Source organism: Prunus avium, chromosome 2, assembly GCF_965620075.1.
Source record: "Prunus avium chromosome 2, drPruAviu1.hap1.1, whole genome shotgun sequence".
Classification (NCBI taxonomy): domain Eukaryota; kingdom Viridiplantae; phylum Streptophyta; class Magnoliopsida; order Rosales; family Rosaceae; genus Prunus; species Prunus avium.
In genome coordinates this window covers 37,654,476-37,673,168 of record NC_142285.1, presented here as the reverse complement: position 1 = coordinate 37,673,168, position 18,693 = coordinate 37,654,476, and the positions used below count along the sequence as shown (strand labels likewise).

The following is an 18,693-nucleotide window of genomic DNA, read 5'->3' as shown; positions in this document are numbered from 1 at the left end:
ACCACTTAGTCCTCCTGAAGACCCTTTCTTATTGGGAGGTGGTGAAGGTGATGGTGGTGGTGGCGGTGGTGTTGAAGGTGATGGTGGTGGTGGCGATGGTGGTGGTGGTGGTGGCGATGTTGGTGATGGTGATGGTGGTGAAGGTGATGGTGGTGGTTCATTGGGTGCAGGTGCGCCCGCTGGTGTGAGACTAACGTGGTTATAAGAGGTCACGAAGTTAACAAAGAGGACCAAAACTAGAACAGAACAGGAACATAGGTGAAGCAGTGTGGCCATGAGAGCTTTTGATGATGCATAAACAATCAAGAACTTGAAATGCATGTTTATATATGCACAATGTATAGCCGTTTATCCTTCACTTAAACAGAAAAAGACAAGAACTAGACGGCAAACAAACCTTTCGAAAGCTTCAAGATAAAATCAATGACGAGAGCTAATTGCCAGCTTAGTTTTGGTTTGCTCTCTGGGCTTCTCAAAACATAGTATAGTTCGCCAGCCTATTGAGGAATGCTTTTTCCTTTTTTGTTTTCTTCTTTTTTCCTTGTTGCTTTCCCACTTGTCTTCTCCTGCAGTCTTGTGTTTCTGTTTGTTTGGTTGACTTCATTTATTTTGCCTCAGCTAAAACAACATTGATAACAGACTAGATCCATTTCTGTAAGCACATTTTATCTTTTTCTTCAATACAAAATAAAAAAATGATAGGCAGAAGATGGTTTCATGCACATGTCAATTTTTGGATGTATTGACAGCTCCAGTTAGTTCTTTCTTGATCAACTGTAAGATGTCTGAGACCTGCAAGAAAATCGAGTAACTATAAACTACGATAAACAATTCACATTTCAGAGTAAAACAGAAGGTTGCGTACGACAGAAAGGATTAAGCATCGCTAAACACAGCACCTTGACACGAGAAATGTGAAAAGAAAACATTGCTTACCTCAAAATACTGCTGCAGAACCGGCGAATGATGACACAATATGGGGTAAATTTTCTCAAGAAGGCCTACAATAACATCCACTTGATCACCCAGAAGATCCACCTACAAATGACACACATCAAAATTCCAACCAACATATAAACTCAACATGATTAGTTCACAAACAAATCAAAGCCAAAAAGTTATCGTTGCAGCGCATAACCTCAGTCTCAGCCTTCCACAGATCTTGACATCTCCTAGTAAAAGCGTTCCTATAAAGTGATTCTTTTTTTCTCAAGGTGGAAACATGTTCAACAAGTATATTTATACCATCCCTCATCTTGTCCAATCTGTAAAGGAGTAGGGGTGCAGTCTGCTTAGTTTACAGAAGTACAATCTGAGCTTTGGTGAGAAATTATCTGTATATAGACCAATACCTCAAGAAGTTTATTTCTAACTTTTCTTTTGTTGAGTGCTCAAGGTCCACCAACGCTTCTTGAAATCTGAGGAAAGGTGTAAACACAGAATCAGATGGGTTCAATTGAACCTCTTTGTTTGCTTTTGGTTGGCAATAAGACGGCTCACTGCTATGTGCAGAACCTACTGCAGGACTCACTTGATCATAAACCTTTTGTAAACCGCCAACTACGATGTCTAAACTAGATCCTAACTCACTTCCTAGAGCCTTACTTGCTAGCTTGCTGCTCACCGAACTGAAAGTGTGCAATTTAGTTAACAACTCTTTAGAACTTTCACTTGACATCAGATCTTCCTCCATACCTATCTTTTCATTCAAATTCTCCTCTGCACCGACCTGTCTATCATTCTGTAACTTGTTAGCAAAGAGCATGCCTTTTGGGAATTTGTCCTGAGTCCCAGAATCAGCTTCTCTAAACAGGTCAAATGCATCTCTCAATACCTCAACCATGACAAATTGAAAAATTTCTTCCCTACTGAGACTCTCCATCTTCCATTCCTTGATCGTTTCTCTGATGAAAACCCTACAGATATCCTCCCTCACAAAACTTTCTGTGGTCTGAAGAAACTCTCTGGTAACAAAATCTTGATATCGAGCCAATGGATCACCGGCAGTTTTTACAAAATCTTTGATTGTCTCATTACAAATAAGCCAGTCTACCTCTTCTCTAAGAAGGCTCTCAGTTTCACAACCATATATACATTCATTCCACTCCTTGAGCATTTCATGCAAAAGGGTCCAGCATACATCCTCTCTTATTGTTCCTTCCAAGTAACAAAACTTGTCTGAGAATGCTGAGTCTTCCAAAGAATTATTTTCAACCCTCAAATCCTGACACTCTACTAATGCAAAGTTACCATTTGAGCTATAATCCTTGATTGCCTCGTGGAGGACGGTGCAATATATCTCTTCTCTGGTTCGAGATTCAATGTTGTTACCTTCAATATTCTCCTTCCATTGATTGACCACTTCTGTAAGGAGAACATTACATATGTCCTTCCAAATCAGGTTCTCTAACTCAAAATCATGTAATTCAATGTGATTCTCTTTTATTAAACTTTCAAGAAGAGTAACATAGGTCCTTTCCATTATCACAGCTTTCAAATTTTCTTCTTCTTGGTCTTGTTTCAGCCTGCTCCCTTCATTTTGTAGCTCTTCATTTACTGCATAAGGTACTTTATCCATCTTCTCCCATACATCTTCCAAAGTATCAAGTTCCAAATTGTCAATATGATTTGCATCAGATTTCAGGAACCTCTCCTCTGAAAGAGTTTCTTCCTCATCAAACTCATAATTACCAAAAGTTTCATTAAGCTTAACATCCCAATCTCTTAATTTGTCTAGTTTTAAAATAATTTCCTGGACCCTTCTTTTCAAGCTGTTTTCTTGCATCCCAATCTCTTCTCTCCTGCTAGACAAATTCCCTTTCTGTCGAAGAATTTCTCTCTTCAGCAAATTCAGCTCTTCTACCTCTGCACTTTTCTTCCGGATGATGGATTCATGATTCTTTATCATCTTGGAAACAAAGTGGCCTCCATCCTCTCCCCTTTCCTCTTCATGAACTTCTTGCATAACCTCTTCAGCCTTTAAAGACAGCTGATTTTCAGGCTTTCCATGACTAAAATCTTCCGGTGAATGCTTTTCATTTGTTCTGTTTGAAACTTTGCCTCCAAGGCTTGTTTGCAATGGATCAGTACTCTTCACTTGCACCACCTCATTCTCACCGACGACAGAATCTAGTTCACAGCGCAAGTTCGCAACCTCATCCATCAAATCATACCAGTACTCCTTCAAGCCAAGACAAACGTGCTCCTTTTCCTTCCACACTTGTGCTTCAACAGTTTCTTGGAAATCATTCATGAACCCTTGAAGCAAAGCAGACATTGTGTCTTTCTCAACATCCCATCTCCATTGCTGCTCAATTGGCCCAACCTCAGACCTGAAAATGGCATTCTGCATTTTCCCAAAAGCAAGATCCAAAGTTTCCTTCAAAATCCCCATGTCTGAACCCATCTGCTCTATCCTTTTGTTGTTGATCCCTTCAACAACTTCCGAATTTCCTTCCTTATCTTTGAACCTGTAATTAGGCTGAAGCTTCTGTCTGATATTCAAAACCTGCTGATCCACTGAATTCTTCAACTCGCAAAAAAGTTCATTATCTCTATCATCATCATCCTCCTTCTCATCATCCCCACCCATCCTATTACTAAAAATGTATTCTTCAACAGGCTCACTCTTCGTTCTTCTTTCAAGCTTGAGATTCGCGGCGCTGGAACGTAGCGAAGCCAATTCTCTATCCTTGGCCATGATTGCCATCTCAGACTCCTTGAGGCGCCCTTGAAGGCGGTTTCGAATCTCGGTCAAGTCTGTCAGCACCTGCTCGTGGCTGCTCTCAAGAATGCAGCTGTCGGTCTCTAGCCGAACAAACTTCAAACACCCTTCCAGCTGCATGACAGCCAACTCATAGAATCTGGATATCTCATTCAAGCGCTGAAGAACACCTTCTTTGCTCTGCATCTTTTCATGCGCATTGTTCATTGCTTGGTGCACGATCCACATCATGGTCGAATCCATAGTTTCTCAGTTTGGTATGTTTCAATCAACAAGCAACAACAAATAAAAAGCAAAACAAGAATCTCATTTTCTATGGTGGAAACAAAGAATTACTAGCAGAAACCAATCTCTATTTTCTCATAATTGCCCAAGAAATGTGGGTTATTTGTTGTATGATATGATGACCTATTCTAAGGTATCATTTTCATTCTCTTCAATTTTTATTCTCATATTCATAATCTTTTAAGTTTGGAAAATTGCATTTTTTATTTTTATTTATTTTTTGGTATGAATCATAAGGGTGGCTGGTTGAACAATTTAAGAATATGTCACACATTTAAATTAATCATTTTTATTTAAACTTCCAAGTGACATGGCATGCTTCCATTGGCTGCTTATGCTGCTTCTTCCTCTCTGTTCCAACTAAGTTTAACTTAACACAGTGATCACATCACTAAAAACTTACTAACCCCTATAGACTAGACTAGGCAGCACCACCATTCGCCGCGGCGGCGGCGGCGGTGGAGGCCCGTTCAGCTCGAGTACGAAGCCACGCCACCATTTCGCCGAACACCAAGTCGACGTCCTCCTGGGTTTCACCAACCAGCTGGTGCCACATGCCCTCGCGGATCCTCAGCGTCTTGTCCTTGCTCGACGCGCGCCCGTAGAGCTCTTCGGCGCACGCGGGGTCGCAGACGAGGTCGTCGCCGCCGTGGACGATCAGCAGCGGTACCTCCACCTCCTCGAACCTCGCCTGAAGCTCCTTGCACACCCTCAGCAGCTCAAGCGCCGTCGCCGCCCGCGGCCTCGCCACCGTCCTCCTCGGGCTCGCCAGCGCCAGCCTCCGCTTCCACTCCACCTTGAACGACAGGTCCGGCAGCGACCCCCGCGTCGGAACCACGCGCCACGTCGGGATCACCGCCGCGACGAGGAAGAGCAGGTGCTCGAGCGGCCACGGCGGCTTGATCTTGGCGCTGATCCCGCACATGGCGCCGTTGAGGATAAGGCCGTTCCACGCGCCACTCCCTTGTCGGAGCGTGATGAGTAGGGCGATCGCGCCGCCGAGGGACTCGGCGTAGAGGAAGGCGGGGAGGTTGGGGGGCGCGTGGCGGGCGCGGAAGGAGTCGAAGAAGGAGATGCAGTCGTCGACGACGGGGTTGATGTCGGGAATGTGGGCGACGAGGCCATCGGAGAAGCCATGGCCCTGGTGGTCGATGGCGCAGACGGCGAAGCCGGACTTGGCGAAGTGGACGGCGGTGAGCTGGACGAACCAGCTGGTCTCGCCGGTGAAGCCGTGGACGATGGCTAGGGTTCCGAGGACAGGAGTGGGAGGGAGTGGGGTCCACCACTGGGTGAAGAGCTTGAGGCCTCTGGGATTCGTGATGTACTCGGAGGCGTGAGAGACTTTGTGGCGGGAATAGAAGGCGTCAGGGGTCAAAGAGCCGAAGGGGCTTTGGTCGTTCGCCTCCGCAATTGGGTGCGCCATTTTGTAAGAATGGTTTGGTAAAATGCGCCGGGTGGTGAGAGTATCCAAAGACCCTGGAAAAGAGCGAGAGCGTTGGGGGAAGTCGTTGGAGTTACTTATTGCTGCTTTGGTTTGGGTGGTTTTGGTAGTTGCTAGTTGGGATGGATATTAATGAGGGTGGCATGCAAATTGCAAGTGGACCAAACAACCAACCCAATACCCCACCTCTTTCATCTCTGCGTCTGTCTATAAATCAAGACCAGCCCCTCTACCATTACCATGAACGAAAACGAGCTCGAAAAACTAGTTGCCCTTTTTCTTTTTTCTTTTTTATTATAATCAATAGCCTCTAAAATAGTTGCCCTTTTCACAAAGCTTGATATGTGTTGCTTTTATCATTACAATGAATGAGCTTTAAAAACTTTGTACTTACCGCCCATTTATACTCTTGTCTTCTGAGGGAGAGAGAGAGAGAGAGAGAGAGAGGTGGTAGGTAGAGTCTAGAGTGGACTGCACCCAATCTCACAGTAATGAGAATTGAACCCATGACCCCTAGGGTTATGTTTGAGCTCAATCAAGCAATCAAATGAGTGAGGAGCAGGGTAATTAGGCATCCACCCATCAATATACAAGTCCAGACATACTACACCATACTTGAAACAAGAACTAAATTTTCCTTTGAATCATCTCTGTCTGAACAATGAAGATTAACATTCTATTAATGTAGACTGTACATATCAGACTAAACACACACACACAAAAAGGCTACATAATATTGTCCTTGAAATTCAATTCCTAAATTCTTGTCATCAGAAGACAAGATCAGCATCTTCCTCTGCACAAGCTGAAACAAGAAAACCCTCATATCAGAATCATGACCAATTTTTTCTCATCAAGTCATTACTTAATAATGAGAAATAAGAAAATATGACTTAACAGTGCCTGTTGTAAGATGAAGAGACATGTATAGGCAAACGGAAACACATTAGTGTATGATCTCAAAGACAACTGCTGGGAATAAAAGTGGGCATAAGAAGACATCACCAACCCGAATGTAATGGGTGTATGATTATATTAGCTAAAGAGATCATCCTCTAGTATATTATCAGCATGAAACTGATTAACACTGGCTCGCTGTCACAACTCTGCCAATTCTACGATATCTTCACAGAAAACCCTCCACCTACAAAGCAGTCTTTCCATGACATGCAGACTTAGAGAAGCATGCTTATGATGCTCCAATCATTACAGCCTTTCAGAACTACTTTTGCCTGTTTCATTTACAACATCCTATCATATATCATTCATTTTGTTTTCCAACAGCACCAAAGATATATCACTACACACTAGACAGACCATATCAAAGTAGAGGCATCTTGGGTATTCAATCTTTGCATATATGCAGACATGCTTTAGAGCATAGATTAATGGGAACGGCAACAAGTTTCATGAGAATATATGGATAGCCTTCCACTTTCTTGGGCACAAGCACCCTAAGATTCATATCTAAACAGAAATCCAATCTATTCTAGTAGGCTAATACCTAAGATGGTTCTTGGTCCAGGACCATGATTCAGGTAGTGAAGCAGTGGGCAGAGTTCTATGTTCAAATATTTCCAATTTATTTAATTCAAAAGTTCCTGAATGGATTCTCCCCATTCTCAGCTCAACAAGACAATTATAGATACTTCCCATGTTCAAGCATAATCAGCTGCACATGCCATCCTGAATGAATCTTTGGATGTGAATATTTAACTGGTCTGTTCATTAACGAAATCTCATTGTTCACCTTATTAACCATCTCTCCGTACAAGCAAACAAACTACTCTTTTTCTCTTTTTCCTTACCAGACACAAGAATCCTTGTCAAACTGCAACCCCCACCTCTTACAGGCTCACAAAAGCAGGCAGAACTGTCCAACTGATAAATTCCTAGAACTAGTAGATTGGCCTTTGATCTTACTGGGTATTTCACCAATCACCTAATGATTAAACTACATGAAAAGGTATGAGAGAATTCCAGCAGCATCTCCTATTCAAACTAGAAATCAAACCATAAGAGCACTGCTTGAATCTGCAATACATTTTAGTTATAACGCAAGCAAGGTAGTTCCATTCCCCAAATCAAATCCCCTATGTGATAGGGAAAAATGATTCAAATACCCATTTTTCTCACACAGCACATAACGAAGAGAATGTCACATTAAAGTCCCTAACCAAAGATTATTACAAGTTACAAATTTGATTGCTAAAGAATTTAACCCAATTTTTCAGAGACGTGTTAAAACACCGGTCTCCAAAATTTAGCAAAAACTCTACAAACCAATGGCGCATATACTGAAAACCCATATCATATAACTTCATTTCAAACAAAAATTTTGAAACAAAAGCATGTGAAAGTACAAGGGTTTGAGATGAAATGAATTACCTCCACAGCAGAAACAACAGAAGCAACAGGAGAGAAGCATGAGGATCTCTCTGCAAAGTCCAAGGACCACTCCATGCGCTTTTGGATTGGGCACTTCGGCCATTTTGCCATTGACTTCACCTTCTTGGCTATTCGACTGTTGGACTCCGCCTTCTTGGCTATCTAACAGCTTCTGATTGACTGAAGCTGATGATTCTTTTTCCCTTTTCATTCTCTGGAGGTTCCATTCGAGTTTTCTCAGATAAGCAAGCTTGAAGGAGTCTCTGATCGTCGCTGAGGGCCATAGATGCATCTCTTTCTATCTCTTTTTTCGCGCGGTGATGGTCAAGAGACGAGAGAATGGAGAAGACTATTTTAACAAGAAGAAGAGGGACGTAAGTTCCTCTTCGAACGGCAGCTTTGTGCGTGAGAAGACATGGGCTCTGTTTTTTCAATTCTTTGATTAAGATTGTTTCTATTTGATTTAACTCAATTACTTTGAAGTTGTGGGTTTATTGGGTATGGCATGTGGATGTTTTGGGTTGGGCTAGTTGGAGTTGAAGTTGTGGTTGGGTTCCTGAGAATATAATTCTATAATGAGGGGGTTGTGGGAGGGGTTCAATGATTCATCCATTTAATTGTTCACGCGTTAGGTGTTGAGTCACTCTCGTCATTGTCAAATGAAAATTTTTCTTTAACAAATGAATTATGGAGTGAATGAGGCTTGAGGATGGTGTGTAGTGATGTGCAATGACTTTAGTTTGTTAGATAAATGCATATGTTCGTCACAAGTAAAGTTTGAGGGCGAAGGCAAATGACCCACTAGTGTAGTGGTTTGGAGTAATTGCTCCCTCACACAAGGTTCTGGGTTCGAGTCCTAACATCTGTGTAGTGTGTGTGAGTTTAGTATATTATCGCCCCTTTCAATACAAAATTTCCTCAAAAAAAAAAAAAAAATAGAGGGTGATGAATGTTGACACATGCTAGAGGGTGGGTGTGTAGTAGTTATGCTCTAATTGCTTTTCTTCTAGGCAACTCCATCCTCTTCTATGCTTAAAGCAGATAGTCGTTCTAAACTCACAATTGTCAAACTTGGAATCAACATATCTTCAAAGTTAAATTAAACAACACTACTACAGTAAAACTTAGGCTGAAATGTATTACAGACAACGGAGACCGATTAGCTTAATTTGTGAAAATATAAGGATATATGGTGCATATATAATACATTTACATGCTAAGCAATTGATATTTGCCTAAATCACAAGTTCAAAACACCATGCCATCGCAGCTCCAAAACCAAAAGACTAGCCTTCTTCGAACTTGAACTTGAACTTGAACATACCCAGGTGGAACTTCGAGCATATATATGAACATTAATCTCGAACAAGAATGCAGGTAGCTGAAGAAGATTACATGATGGTTGCAAAACCATAAGCCAAGGGGAAGAGACCAACGGGAGGAGGGTAGAGATCAACGGGAGGATTTTCAGACCTGAAACTGTGGAATGCGGGTGTCCAAGGGCTCAAGAGAAACCCAAAATGAGTGAGAATGAAGGAGACAAGGGTGGTGATGGGTGCCATATATGATAGAGAGTGATATATTGTTCACCCTTAATTTGTTGGAAAAAATTGAAGTGTAGATATCTTAGTTGCTGAAATGGGTTTTTTATTAGGACTGATGAAGAGGAAGTGGTAGCTGTTGCTTGACTTTGAAGTATAGATAATATGCATGCCGTGCTATTAGAAGCAATCATAGAAGCGTGCACACCACTGCACCATTGCTTATAAAATATGGTCATTGGAATAGGTATGTCTATTAATGTGACCATTTATTTATATACGGTGGGATGTATTTGCGGACAACCAATTTTGTGTCTAGATGGTCACTCGATTAGGTCAAAAATGAACTATCCATAAGCGTAGCTAATCGTAATATAGAAAACGTATATACATATATGCACATAGCAGATGTTTCTGGTACGTTTCAGCCATAGATTCTTACCACAAAGAATGAGAATTTTGGCATTTTGGCTAATCTTTTATCTAAAGGGTGGTGTGAATAACGGCATACATGTCTTATCTTCGATGTCATTGTTTGTCCTTTTGAGGAAGAGCTCTTGGATTGTAGCCAAGTCTCTCGCAAGAGATCCAATGGCAACTCGAACTCGAAGTGGGTGAGATCAGGTTAGGTTAGGATAGGATAGGATATTTTCAGCTAGCTATAGCCTTAGCCTATAGCTCGCTTGACCCAGAAAACTGTCTTCTTCTAGCTACTTAGGCCATGTTCAAACTTGTTGGGTTCCAGCCTTTTCCAGCTGCATACGAGATGGAAGATATGGGCCATATGACCCACTTTGGTTTTGCACTTCGGAGGCAAAAATAGCTGATAGGTGCGTCCCTCCTTAGACTTGACTGGTTCGAACAACTCCCGATTATGTTTACTTACCATGATCGAACCAACTCCGATTATGTTTATTTACCATGATTGGGGGAAATCATGAATCAGGAAAATTAGAGAGGGAAATCAAGGAATGGGAGTAGTTGATCTCATTCCTAATTTTGAGATTATTTGATTATAGCTAGATTTTAACATAAAATTCGCATAAATTTTGATTCATTATGAGTTAGTAAATGCATAAATTTTTATTCATTATATGTTTGAAAACGCATAAAAGTCAAGAATTTCAATACCCGTGATAAGTAAACATCAGTGTGCTCAATGCCCTCATCACTCATATTACTTATATCCAAGGTCTAAAATATCGATGGTTTTGGAAATATCAGTGGTCTAAAACCACGGAAATTTCAATGGAAATATCGAGAAACTATTGATATCGGTAAAATTTGAATAAAAACCACGGAAATTGTAAGAAAAACTTGAAAAATTTTATTGAAACTTTGGAGGATATTTATTTAGTCAATTATCTATTAGTTTATCACAAAAAAAATTAGAAGGAAATTCATTGCATGGTGAGTTTAACTGATTTAAGTTGATTATATAGCGAGTTGACAAAAACTACGAGTGTAGAAAATATGTGGTAATTAATGAAAGATGATTAAACACACCATAATCATTTATTTATAATGATTTACTACAATATTTTACATTTTATACATTGCATGGTAAGATACATAAGTGACTTAGTACCACATAGAGTTTCTATGAGGTTCAATTTTTTTATTGCCTTCATTATCTCTATGTGTAGAGTAAGTGTATTGTGAAGAGTAGTCATCAAATGATAAATCTCCAAAATAGTTTTGCATGTAGTCGTTAACATGCCTCCCATATGGATCCGAGATTGGTTGGCGTTGTCCATAAGCAAAATCATTTGAAGATTGGGTCTCATATTCTTTCCATGAGCCGCTTGATTCCATCCCAAAAGGCATGAGATATGGAGGGTAGGAAAAAGGGTTAGTTTTGAGTATAACCATAGTTACTACTTCCCACTCCAACAGAGTCTGAAGCTATAGATAACGAGTAATCTTCTTTGCGTGAGTGTTGCTTTTTTTTTTCTTCCCTAATATAGCGATATTTTCGATATTTATCGATATTATCGCGATATTTTGGTCAAATGTTGTTGAAGTGTGTGAGAAATTATTGACATCGATATTTTCCGATATTATCGACAATTATACGATATGTGTATGGATATGTTCCAAAATATCCTAGACCCGAAAAAACGATAATATCCTCAATATTTCGTCGATATTATCGATATTTTAGACCTTGCTTATATCTAAAAATAGGAAGAAAAAAAAATTACGGTAACTAACTGATCAATCACACTGAATTACAAGCCCTCACATCTATCAATTGAACTTAGACAAAGCATATTGTTTCCAAAAAAATATAGCTTAAATAAGTATTCTTATTTGAGCAATAAAATATTAAAGGATCCCCACATTCATGTTATCGAGGTTCCATAAGCTACTAAATTCTCATATACTCTCATTGTTGTCACATACATAGAAAAAATATATTGTCTTGTCTAATAAGTTATCATTATATAAAAACTTAGAATAGTTAGGCACAATTTGCGGAGAGATTGAGACAGATATGGGATTTTGATTGTGTTGTTGGGATAAGGGTTGAAAGTAGTAGAGTGTAGAAGGAAAGAGAAGCCTGCGAGGTCTAGTATTTTGGGCCAACTGACAAATGGAGCAGAGAGAGAGTCCATGTGGGAAGTATTAGGCTCCCAATGATTTGCAAGCTTATGCTTCGCACACATCTCAAACGTAATTGTTTATCTGATTATATATTGAGTTGTTATTATAATCTGTATATATATGATTTTAATTTTTTTAATACAAGCGATAATCTAAACTACAATGAGCTTCCTCACACAGACTATGAAGGTGCTATGGAATTTGAACTTGAGATCATCAGTTTGCAAGTCAAGGTCCTGTTGGTGGTGTTATTATTATATTTACCTTCTTTTTTTGGGTGCAAATTATTTTTTTGTGCAAGCTCATTGAGACATTATACAGCAAGCAGAAGTGACCAAATAGTATGAACTTTTCTTGAAAGCATGATGGGTACAAAGAAGAAAGGAGGAGAGATGGAAATGAAAATGACATTGAAGTAAATTCAAAGGCAAGTGTTTGGAGAAGCAGTAAGGGGTACAAAAAGCTCCTCCTTTTCAACCTGACTGTATCTACAACTTAATGACCCTCTCAGCCCCTCTTTCTAAAGGAAATTGAGAGAGAGGAGAAAAAGAAACCTTCATACACAAGCATAAGCTAAAAGCACATATAATAAATACTAGCCGTTATAAAAGCACAAATAATAAATACTAGCCATTGTAACTTATTCTTTTTCAAATCCCATGATGCCTTCTTCCATTGTTTCCCACCCTAACCATGACAAAGGAAGCAACTTCAATTCATGGCGTCTCTGAAAATATTCAAACATGGGGGTTGCTCCTGAATGATCCAAGGGCTTTGACAGCTCCTGCTCTCAAGATGAATTGGTGGTAGAAGGCTGCAATGGCTGCACCAATGAAGGGTCCAACCCAAAAAATCCACTGCAAACAAAAAGATGGAGGAAAAGTTTACACATAAGATACAATATCACAAAACTAAAATTAGAAAAATAATAATAATAAATAAAAGTGATTAAATATTATATACATACTTGGTCATCCCAAGCCTTGTCTTTGTTGTAGATGACAGCAGCTCCAAGACTCCTAGCAGGGTTGATGCCAGTGCCAGTGATTGGGATTGTGGCCAAGTGAACAATGAACACAGCAAACCCAATTGGCAGTGGAGCCAAAACCTTTAAAAATTCACAGCAGAGTACAATTTTATCAGCTTCATAAACTATAATATTATTTTTCTCATTTCATATTCATAAAAACAAATTCTGAGTGGATGGATGTCTATTCTTACAGTCAAATCTACAATACCAAAATCAGCAACAACACACTTGGAACAGAAAATGGACTAAAACAGTACCAAAGGACCTTCCCCGTGAGCTAAATAAAAACAAAACTCGACAACCTTTCATTCATAAATGTGACTCAGCATATCATGTGGAAACTATTCTGAACTTTGTCTTTGTGATACAGGAAACAAATTAAGACACTGATCTAACTTTAACTATTAAGATAATACCTAAATGGTCCTCAAATGGCACTCAAAAGACGTTTTACTTTACAGGAATAGTAGGAAGAACCCACAGTTTGACGTTAAGGTAAGACCATCTTGAGAGGGCAGAGCACGTCAAGATGAATGGAAAGGCCAAAAGGTGGGCAGAAGAAACTGAAAAAGTAGAATCAACTTGTTGAAAGCAAACAAAATTAGGTGACCTCCCCTTGGCATCTATTGTGTTGCCCTAAAATTCTAGCCACAAAAACCACTTGGGCAGCGCACGATATGAACCTACTCATTAGGGACATGGTTTTTTTTTTTTGGTCAAGACATTAGGGACATGTTGGTGTTTAGAAATGTTACTTTTCTTTCACGGATTTCCCTTTAAAGAAATTTTGGTTTTTATAATCATTTCAAGGGCACTATCATTTATATATGTATTAAGGACCGAAAACACAAGTATACAACGTTATTTTGATTTACACAGTATATAAAATTAAGAAAATCACATGTGTTGATTAGTCCAGTTTATGAAGAGAGTGTGTTCGCCTTCAGTTTGGTCCTACTTCTGGTACGTTTTGTTACTAAAAACGTAAGAGGAAACTCAGTACCAAATGCTTGGCAATCCTTGGTAGAGCTTATTTATGATTTTATACCGAATTAGAATAATTTAGACTATCATCTATATATGAATCAAATCATATAATTACTATTGTACCGTGTAATAGTGTGTATTTTTTTAATGAGGGTATATTTTATCACAAGATGTTAAAGCAAATACAGGCTCGACATTCAATGAAGCTTAAAGTCTTTGTACCAAGTCAATTCAATAATACAGTCCAACATAAAAATACAAATTCAATAATGCACTCAACTCAAGAACACAAAGGTACTCTGTTTTCCTATGCAATAATACATCTCATAAATAATGCATTTTCAGAAGGAATTTTAAATCTCAAAAACTAAAACATGTGACCAAGTTTTCTCAATTCTCTTACACAAATAACTATGTTCTCCAAATTAAAATGAGTTAAAAAATAAATTTATATCAAAACAAAAATGAAAATCCCAGAAACATGTTTATAGATCTACATAGCAGAAAAAGTGTTCTACAAAACTAAACCATATAACACTACTACACTAATTTCTCTCTCTTCTTTTCTCAGCCACCCTGTTTTTTTTTATTTTCTTTTGTCTAATTACCATTTTGTAGCAAAAACCAGAGAAGCTATCAGAGAAAAGAAATAGCAAATGGTGATGAAAGAAAGGTATGTACCGGAACATGGGAGTCTCTAGCACTCCTCTTGGGGTCAGTAGCAGAGAACACAGTGTAAACCAGCACAAAGGTCCCAATAATCTCAGCACCCAACCCAACTCCTTTGCTGTAGCCTTTACTGAGCTCATTGGCTCCACCGCCATACTTGGTGTAGTAGCTCTCCTGGAAAGCCTTGACCAAAGCAACACCGGCTATAGCCCCCAAAGACTGAGCCACCATGTACAAAACAGCTCTGACCAGCGACACCTTGCGAGCCAAGAACAGCCCAAATGTCACTGCAGGATTAATGTGACCTCCTGTTCACACAAAACCCACATCAAAGACATCAGCTTTTTAATTAATTTGTGTATATACAAGCGAAACCACACAAAAGCCGCATCAAAGATATCAGCTTTTTAGTTAATTTCTACATAAACAAACAAAATCACACAAAACGCACAGCAAAGAGTTCAGCTTTTTAGCTTATTTCTGTACTTAGAAGCAAAATGATGAACTTAGAAACGAAAACTGACCTGAAATCCCAGCAGTGCAGTAAACAAGGACAAAGATCATGCCCCCAAAGGCCCAAGCAATACCCAGAATCCCAACCCCACCACAAGCGTCACCATTGGCAGTTGTATCTGACTGGCTCTTGTACCCAATCACAGTAAGCACAGTGACATAGAGGAAAAGAAGAGTGGCTATGAACTCAGCTATGAGAGCTCTGTAAAAGGACCATTTGGTGAGCTCCACTGCATCGAAGAGTGGTGCAGGAGGTGGGTCATGGTAGTCCTTGGCTGAGAAAGAGCCTCTCTCTGCAACTTCAACGTCCTTGGCCATTAAGCTTAATTAGCTAAAGCTTCAGAGAGTTTGGGAGAAACAGAGAAGCAGGGGAGCTGAGGCTAAAGAAAAACAGAGTCTTTGCTTTTGAAATTTCTAGAGAGAGAGAGAGAGAGAGGGGAGGGTGTTGGTGTGTGAGAGAGTGAGGAGAAGGGGGTATATATGGGTGAGGGATTAGGATTAATTACTGCAATTTGAAATTTCTGGACAGAACCCACCTACTATTTTAGTGTGTTCTTTGGCTTTCACCGACTATGTGGCCTGACTTTTTACTGGGGCCACCTGACCTCCCACTTACTTCACCTCTCTCTTTCTTGTGCTTCCCACTCACTTACCACAATCTAAGATTTTTCTTCTTAAAGATATAAGAAATGTTGCTTTCGAAATCTCTCCTCCCCCCAAAACATCATTTTTCAAGATGATGAAATTTTAAGCTTCCGATACTATTTAGCAATGTAAGATACTTACGATGTTAAACGGTGAAACATAGACTATTTATCAAGTTAATTGTCGTCTTAAATTGTGACTTGGTGTGAGGTTTCTTATGTTACATGTTTTTTGGGGTCTAAATACTATATTGATAAATAAATAAAAGGCACCTCATATGCCATTATAGCTAGCGAAAAGGACAAAAAAAGTTATGAACCTTGTTTATCACTACTATTTATTTTAGGAAAATATTTTCAAGTAGGAATTCTTACATTTTTATAAATAACAGTTTTTTTTTTTTTTTTGTGTTTTTGATGAATTATGTTCAGTAATTTGCAGGAAATATGAATATTACCTTTCAAAATCCTTTATTTTATGTGTAATGCTTTTATTCGAATCAGAAATGGAAAAAGAAAGACATGCATGATTCAGAATTCAATGATGATAAAGAGAATTTTTTTGGCAAGAGGGCGTGCAGCGCGTTCAAAATGACTCAGTGAGTAGTAGTGACTCGCAACGGGCCAAAACCCAACAGTAGTCCTTGTATTTGACAGCCGACGCTGCAGACAGCACTGTTGTTGTCCTTCGGACTCTGCTGCTGCTGGGCGCAGACGGCCCACCCCCACGCACGACCAAAAACGCACGTAAATAAATATTTGTCGATGGTCAAAATAAGCTTCGAAATGGAGTGACACGTGGGGGGCTGTGAGCCACACGTCCAGAAGCCGATCACGTGGTGATGGGCCGCTGGATGGTCGTCTTGCTTCACCGCGAAATCGGCTAAGTTAGGCCGACAAATGGATGGTTGGAGATGGCTTGGCGGTTCTTCAACGTTAATAAAACACACGGCATAGCAGCGGGAGAGTGGGTCCCATTCTTTTGCTTTAGGCTTACTGCTGGATATTGGGTTGGGTTGGGCTAAGAGGCACACAAACACACGGCATACCACGTCACTTTCCAGTTCATCATATAATAATTCTCTCCCCCACCGAAAAAAAAAGCACCTCATAATTAATTATTATTCATTCAATCCTAAAGATTTTGTTTATTTATCCATGTGGGAACATGATATATGAAAGGTTTTTCTCCATTTAAATTATAATACGTCTTATATTACCAATATCTTAAACTCAATTTTTAGACTTTTTACGTGTTATAATTTGTATGGATGGACATATACTAGTAAATTTTACTTTCAAAAACTTCTCGTAACGTTTGAAAGACTTTGATTTTACCATTTCATGCACTTTTTGTTTTTGTTTCTTTCACCATATTATACACGATGACAAAATCAAAGAAAATAAATACATGAAATGTTTTATGTAGATTCATCTTTTGTACACACATAAAATAAAAATCTTATGCTTTTTCTCTAATATAGGAAAGGAAATTAACTCAAAATTCTCTTGTAATATGGGTGGGAGGAAGATGTGTGTTTCGAGACATAGAACAAGACATTACCAATTGCCAACTATGATGGTAGATTGAAATATCGTATTCAATGAGAAAACGACATTTCATGACCGTTGGGGATAAATTTTGGAAAATTTTATTTACGCCATATGAAAGAAACTATAAATGATAAAAAATTAAAGTAAAAATTTATTAAAAGAGCACCTCCTTTCCTCGCACATTATTTTAACTTTGTTTCCACAATTTATTTATTAAATTATTCGGCTCCACAAAGTGGGTTGGTAATGGGACTAATATTCCATGTTACCAGAAATAGAAAACGCTAATTTAATAAAACGGCGTTAACAAAAAATTAAAAAAAAGGGTTGATGACGTTTTTTCTCAGTGTTTAAAGAAATGAGCACAGCGATGAGAGCCGCAGACCTTTTTGGCCTCTCACAGTGTCACACTAATTAACCATTATCCTTTCCTCCATGATTATTTATTGATTATGATTAGCAGACAATGCTTACGTTATGTGGATTCGAATACGAATCAGAGACAGACACCCATAGAGGAACAAATCAGATCAAGCCATATGTCATTGGGCGGTCGGCCAGCGAAGCAATTTCAGATAGCCTCAACCTCCAGCACACATGCCATTACATTACACCTAAGCAAACGTTAATAACAGGTGTATGAGCGGATAATGCAATAGAAGTGTATAAGTTTTTCTCTTTAAGTACAATTTTAAAGCCAACGTGCTCTTACTTTAAAGGAAGAGAGTAATCGAAGGATTAGGAAAAAGACTGTAAAGGAAAAATGACAAGATTGAAAAGAATGAAGCTGGTGATGAATGTGAAGTGAAGGAGAAGCACCCCCCCACCACCAACGACATGATTGAAGCCCAAAAGAGAAAAACGAAGAGACATGACTTAAAGCCAATAATTTTATTTCTTTTCATTTCTTAGAGAGATATTGTAGTAGGCTCAATGATTTAAATTGATTCTCTTTTGTTTGGTTTGGTCAAAAAATCATGTTCATTCAAGCTGTCAATAACATCAATTGCAGAACAAATATATATATTTCTATAAAATAAAAAAAACAAATATAAAAATATTTTAATTAAAATTGAGTTGAGAGTCAAAGATTAAGGGATGCATAAATAATTTTTATTTTTAAAATTTGTTGATAATTTTCCTGATAAAATCAAAAGAGCACAAAAACCACGTTTATGATGTGATGATGGACTGACCGACCATCCCCGTCGACCGCACCAGTTTTCTTCAAGCTAGTAGCCAAACGAATCAAAGCATGCCACGGATGAGGGCCCACCGGTTTTCCCGTTATTCCTGTACAAGACGGCACA

The 18,693-nt window shown here is 39.1% G+C and overlaps 4 protein-coding genes across 4 annotated transcripts; all 4 read right to left on the bottom strand.

The window, feature by feature from the left end:
- Positions 1-328: 328 nt before the first annotated feature.
- LOC110767717 (WPP domain associated protein) lies at positions 329-4,137 on the bottom strand. Its single transcript, XM_021971350.2, has 4 exons — positions 1,353-4,137; positions 1,139-1,265; positions 937-1,038; positions 329-792 (listed from the first exon to the last, which is right to left on the bottom strand). Exons 1-4 carry the CDS (start codon positions 3,965-3,967, stop codon positions 727-729), a joined length of 2,910 nt encoding a protein of 969 aa, XP_021827042.2. The 5' UTR covers positions 3,968-4,137; the 3' UTR covers positions 329-726.
- A 138-nt stretch (positions 4,138-4,275) lies between these two features.
- LOC110767729 (caffeoylshikimate esterase) lies at positions 4,276-5,702 on the bottom strand. Its single transcript, XM_021971361.2, has one exon. The coding sequence runs from the start codon at positions 5,430-5,432 to the stop codon at positions 4,431-4,433; it is 1,002 nt and encodes a 333-aa protein (XP_021827053.1). The 5' UTR covers positions 5,433-5,702; the 3' UTR covers positions 4,276-4,430.
- Positions 5,703-6,065: 363 nt separating this feature from the next.
- Positions 6,066-8,328, bottom strand: LOC110767442 (uncharacterized). Its single transcript, XM_021970984.2, has 2 exons — positions 7,839-8,328; positions 6,066-6,255 (listed from the first exon to the last, which is right to left on the bottom strand). The coding sequence occupies exons 1-2, from the start codon at positions 8,128-8,130 to the stop codon at positions 6,221-6,223; spliced, it is 327 nt and encodes a 108-aa protein (XP_021826676.2). The 5' UTR covers positions 8,131-8,328; the 3' UTR covers positions 6,066-6,220.
- A 4,047-nt stretch (positions 8,329-12,375) lies between these two features.
- LOC110767366 (putative aquaporin PIP2-5) lies at positions 12,376-15,657 on the bottom strand. The gene is made up of 4 exons (XM_021970894.2): positions 15,197-15,657; positions 14,685-14,980; positions 12,954-13,094; positions 12,376-12,843 (listed from the first exon to the last, which is right to left on the bottom strand). Exons 1-4 carry the CDS (start codon positions 15,501-15,503, stop codon positions 12,724-12,726), a joined length of 864 nt encoding a protein of 287 aa, XP_021826586.1. The 5' UTR covers positions 15,504-15,657; the 3' UTR covers positions 12,376-12,723.
- Between the last annotated feature and the right edge of the window lie 3,036 nt (positions 15,658-18,693).

What these genes read in the sequence shown, in the direction of transcription:
- LOC110767717 (XM_021971350.2), bottom strand. Translation starts at nt 3,967, where the DNA reads ATGGATTCGACCATGATGTGGATCGTGCACCAAGCAATGAACAATGCG. An exon ending in TTAGAAATAAACTTCTTGAG is followed by an intron (nt 1,266 to 1,352) that starts GTATTGGTCTAT and finishes ACTCCTTTACAG; the next exon opens with ATTGGACAAGATGAGGGATG. An exon ending in TTCTGCAGCAGTATTTTGAG is followed by an intron (nt 793 to 936) that starts GTAAGCAATGTT and finishes ATTTTCTTGCAG; the next exon opens with GTCTCAGACATCTTACAGTT.
- LOC110767366 (XM_021970894.2), bottom strand. Translation starts at nt 15,503, where the DNA reads ATGGCCAAGGACGTTGAAGTTGCAGAGAGAGGCTCTTTCTCAGCCAAG. An exon ending in CTAGAGACTCCCATGTTCCG is followed by an intron (nt 13,095 to 14,684) that starts GTACATACCTTT and finishes GAATTTTTAAAG; the next exon opens with GTTTTGGCTCCACTGCCAAT. An exon ending in ACAAGGCTTGGGATGACCAA is followed by an intron (nt 12,844 to 12,953) that starts GTATGTATATAA and finishes TTTTGTTTGCAG; the next exon opens with TGGATTTTTTGGGTTGGACC.
- LOC110767729 (XM_021971361.2), bottom strand. Translation starts at nt 5,432, where the DNA reads ATGGCGCACCCAATTGCGGAGGCGAACGACCAAAGCCCCTTCGGCTCT.
- LOC110767442 (XM_021970984.2), bottom strand. Translation starts at nt 8,130, where the DNA reads ATGCATCTATGGCCCTCAGCGACGATCAGAGACTCCTTCAAGCTTGCT. An exon ending in CTGTTGTTTCTGCTGTGGAG is followed by an intron (nt 6,256 to 7,838) that starts GTAATTCATTTC and finishes TTCTTGTTTCAG; the next exon opens with CTTGTGCAGAGGAAGATGCT.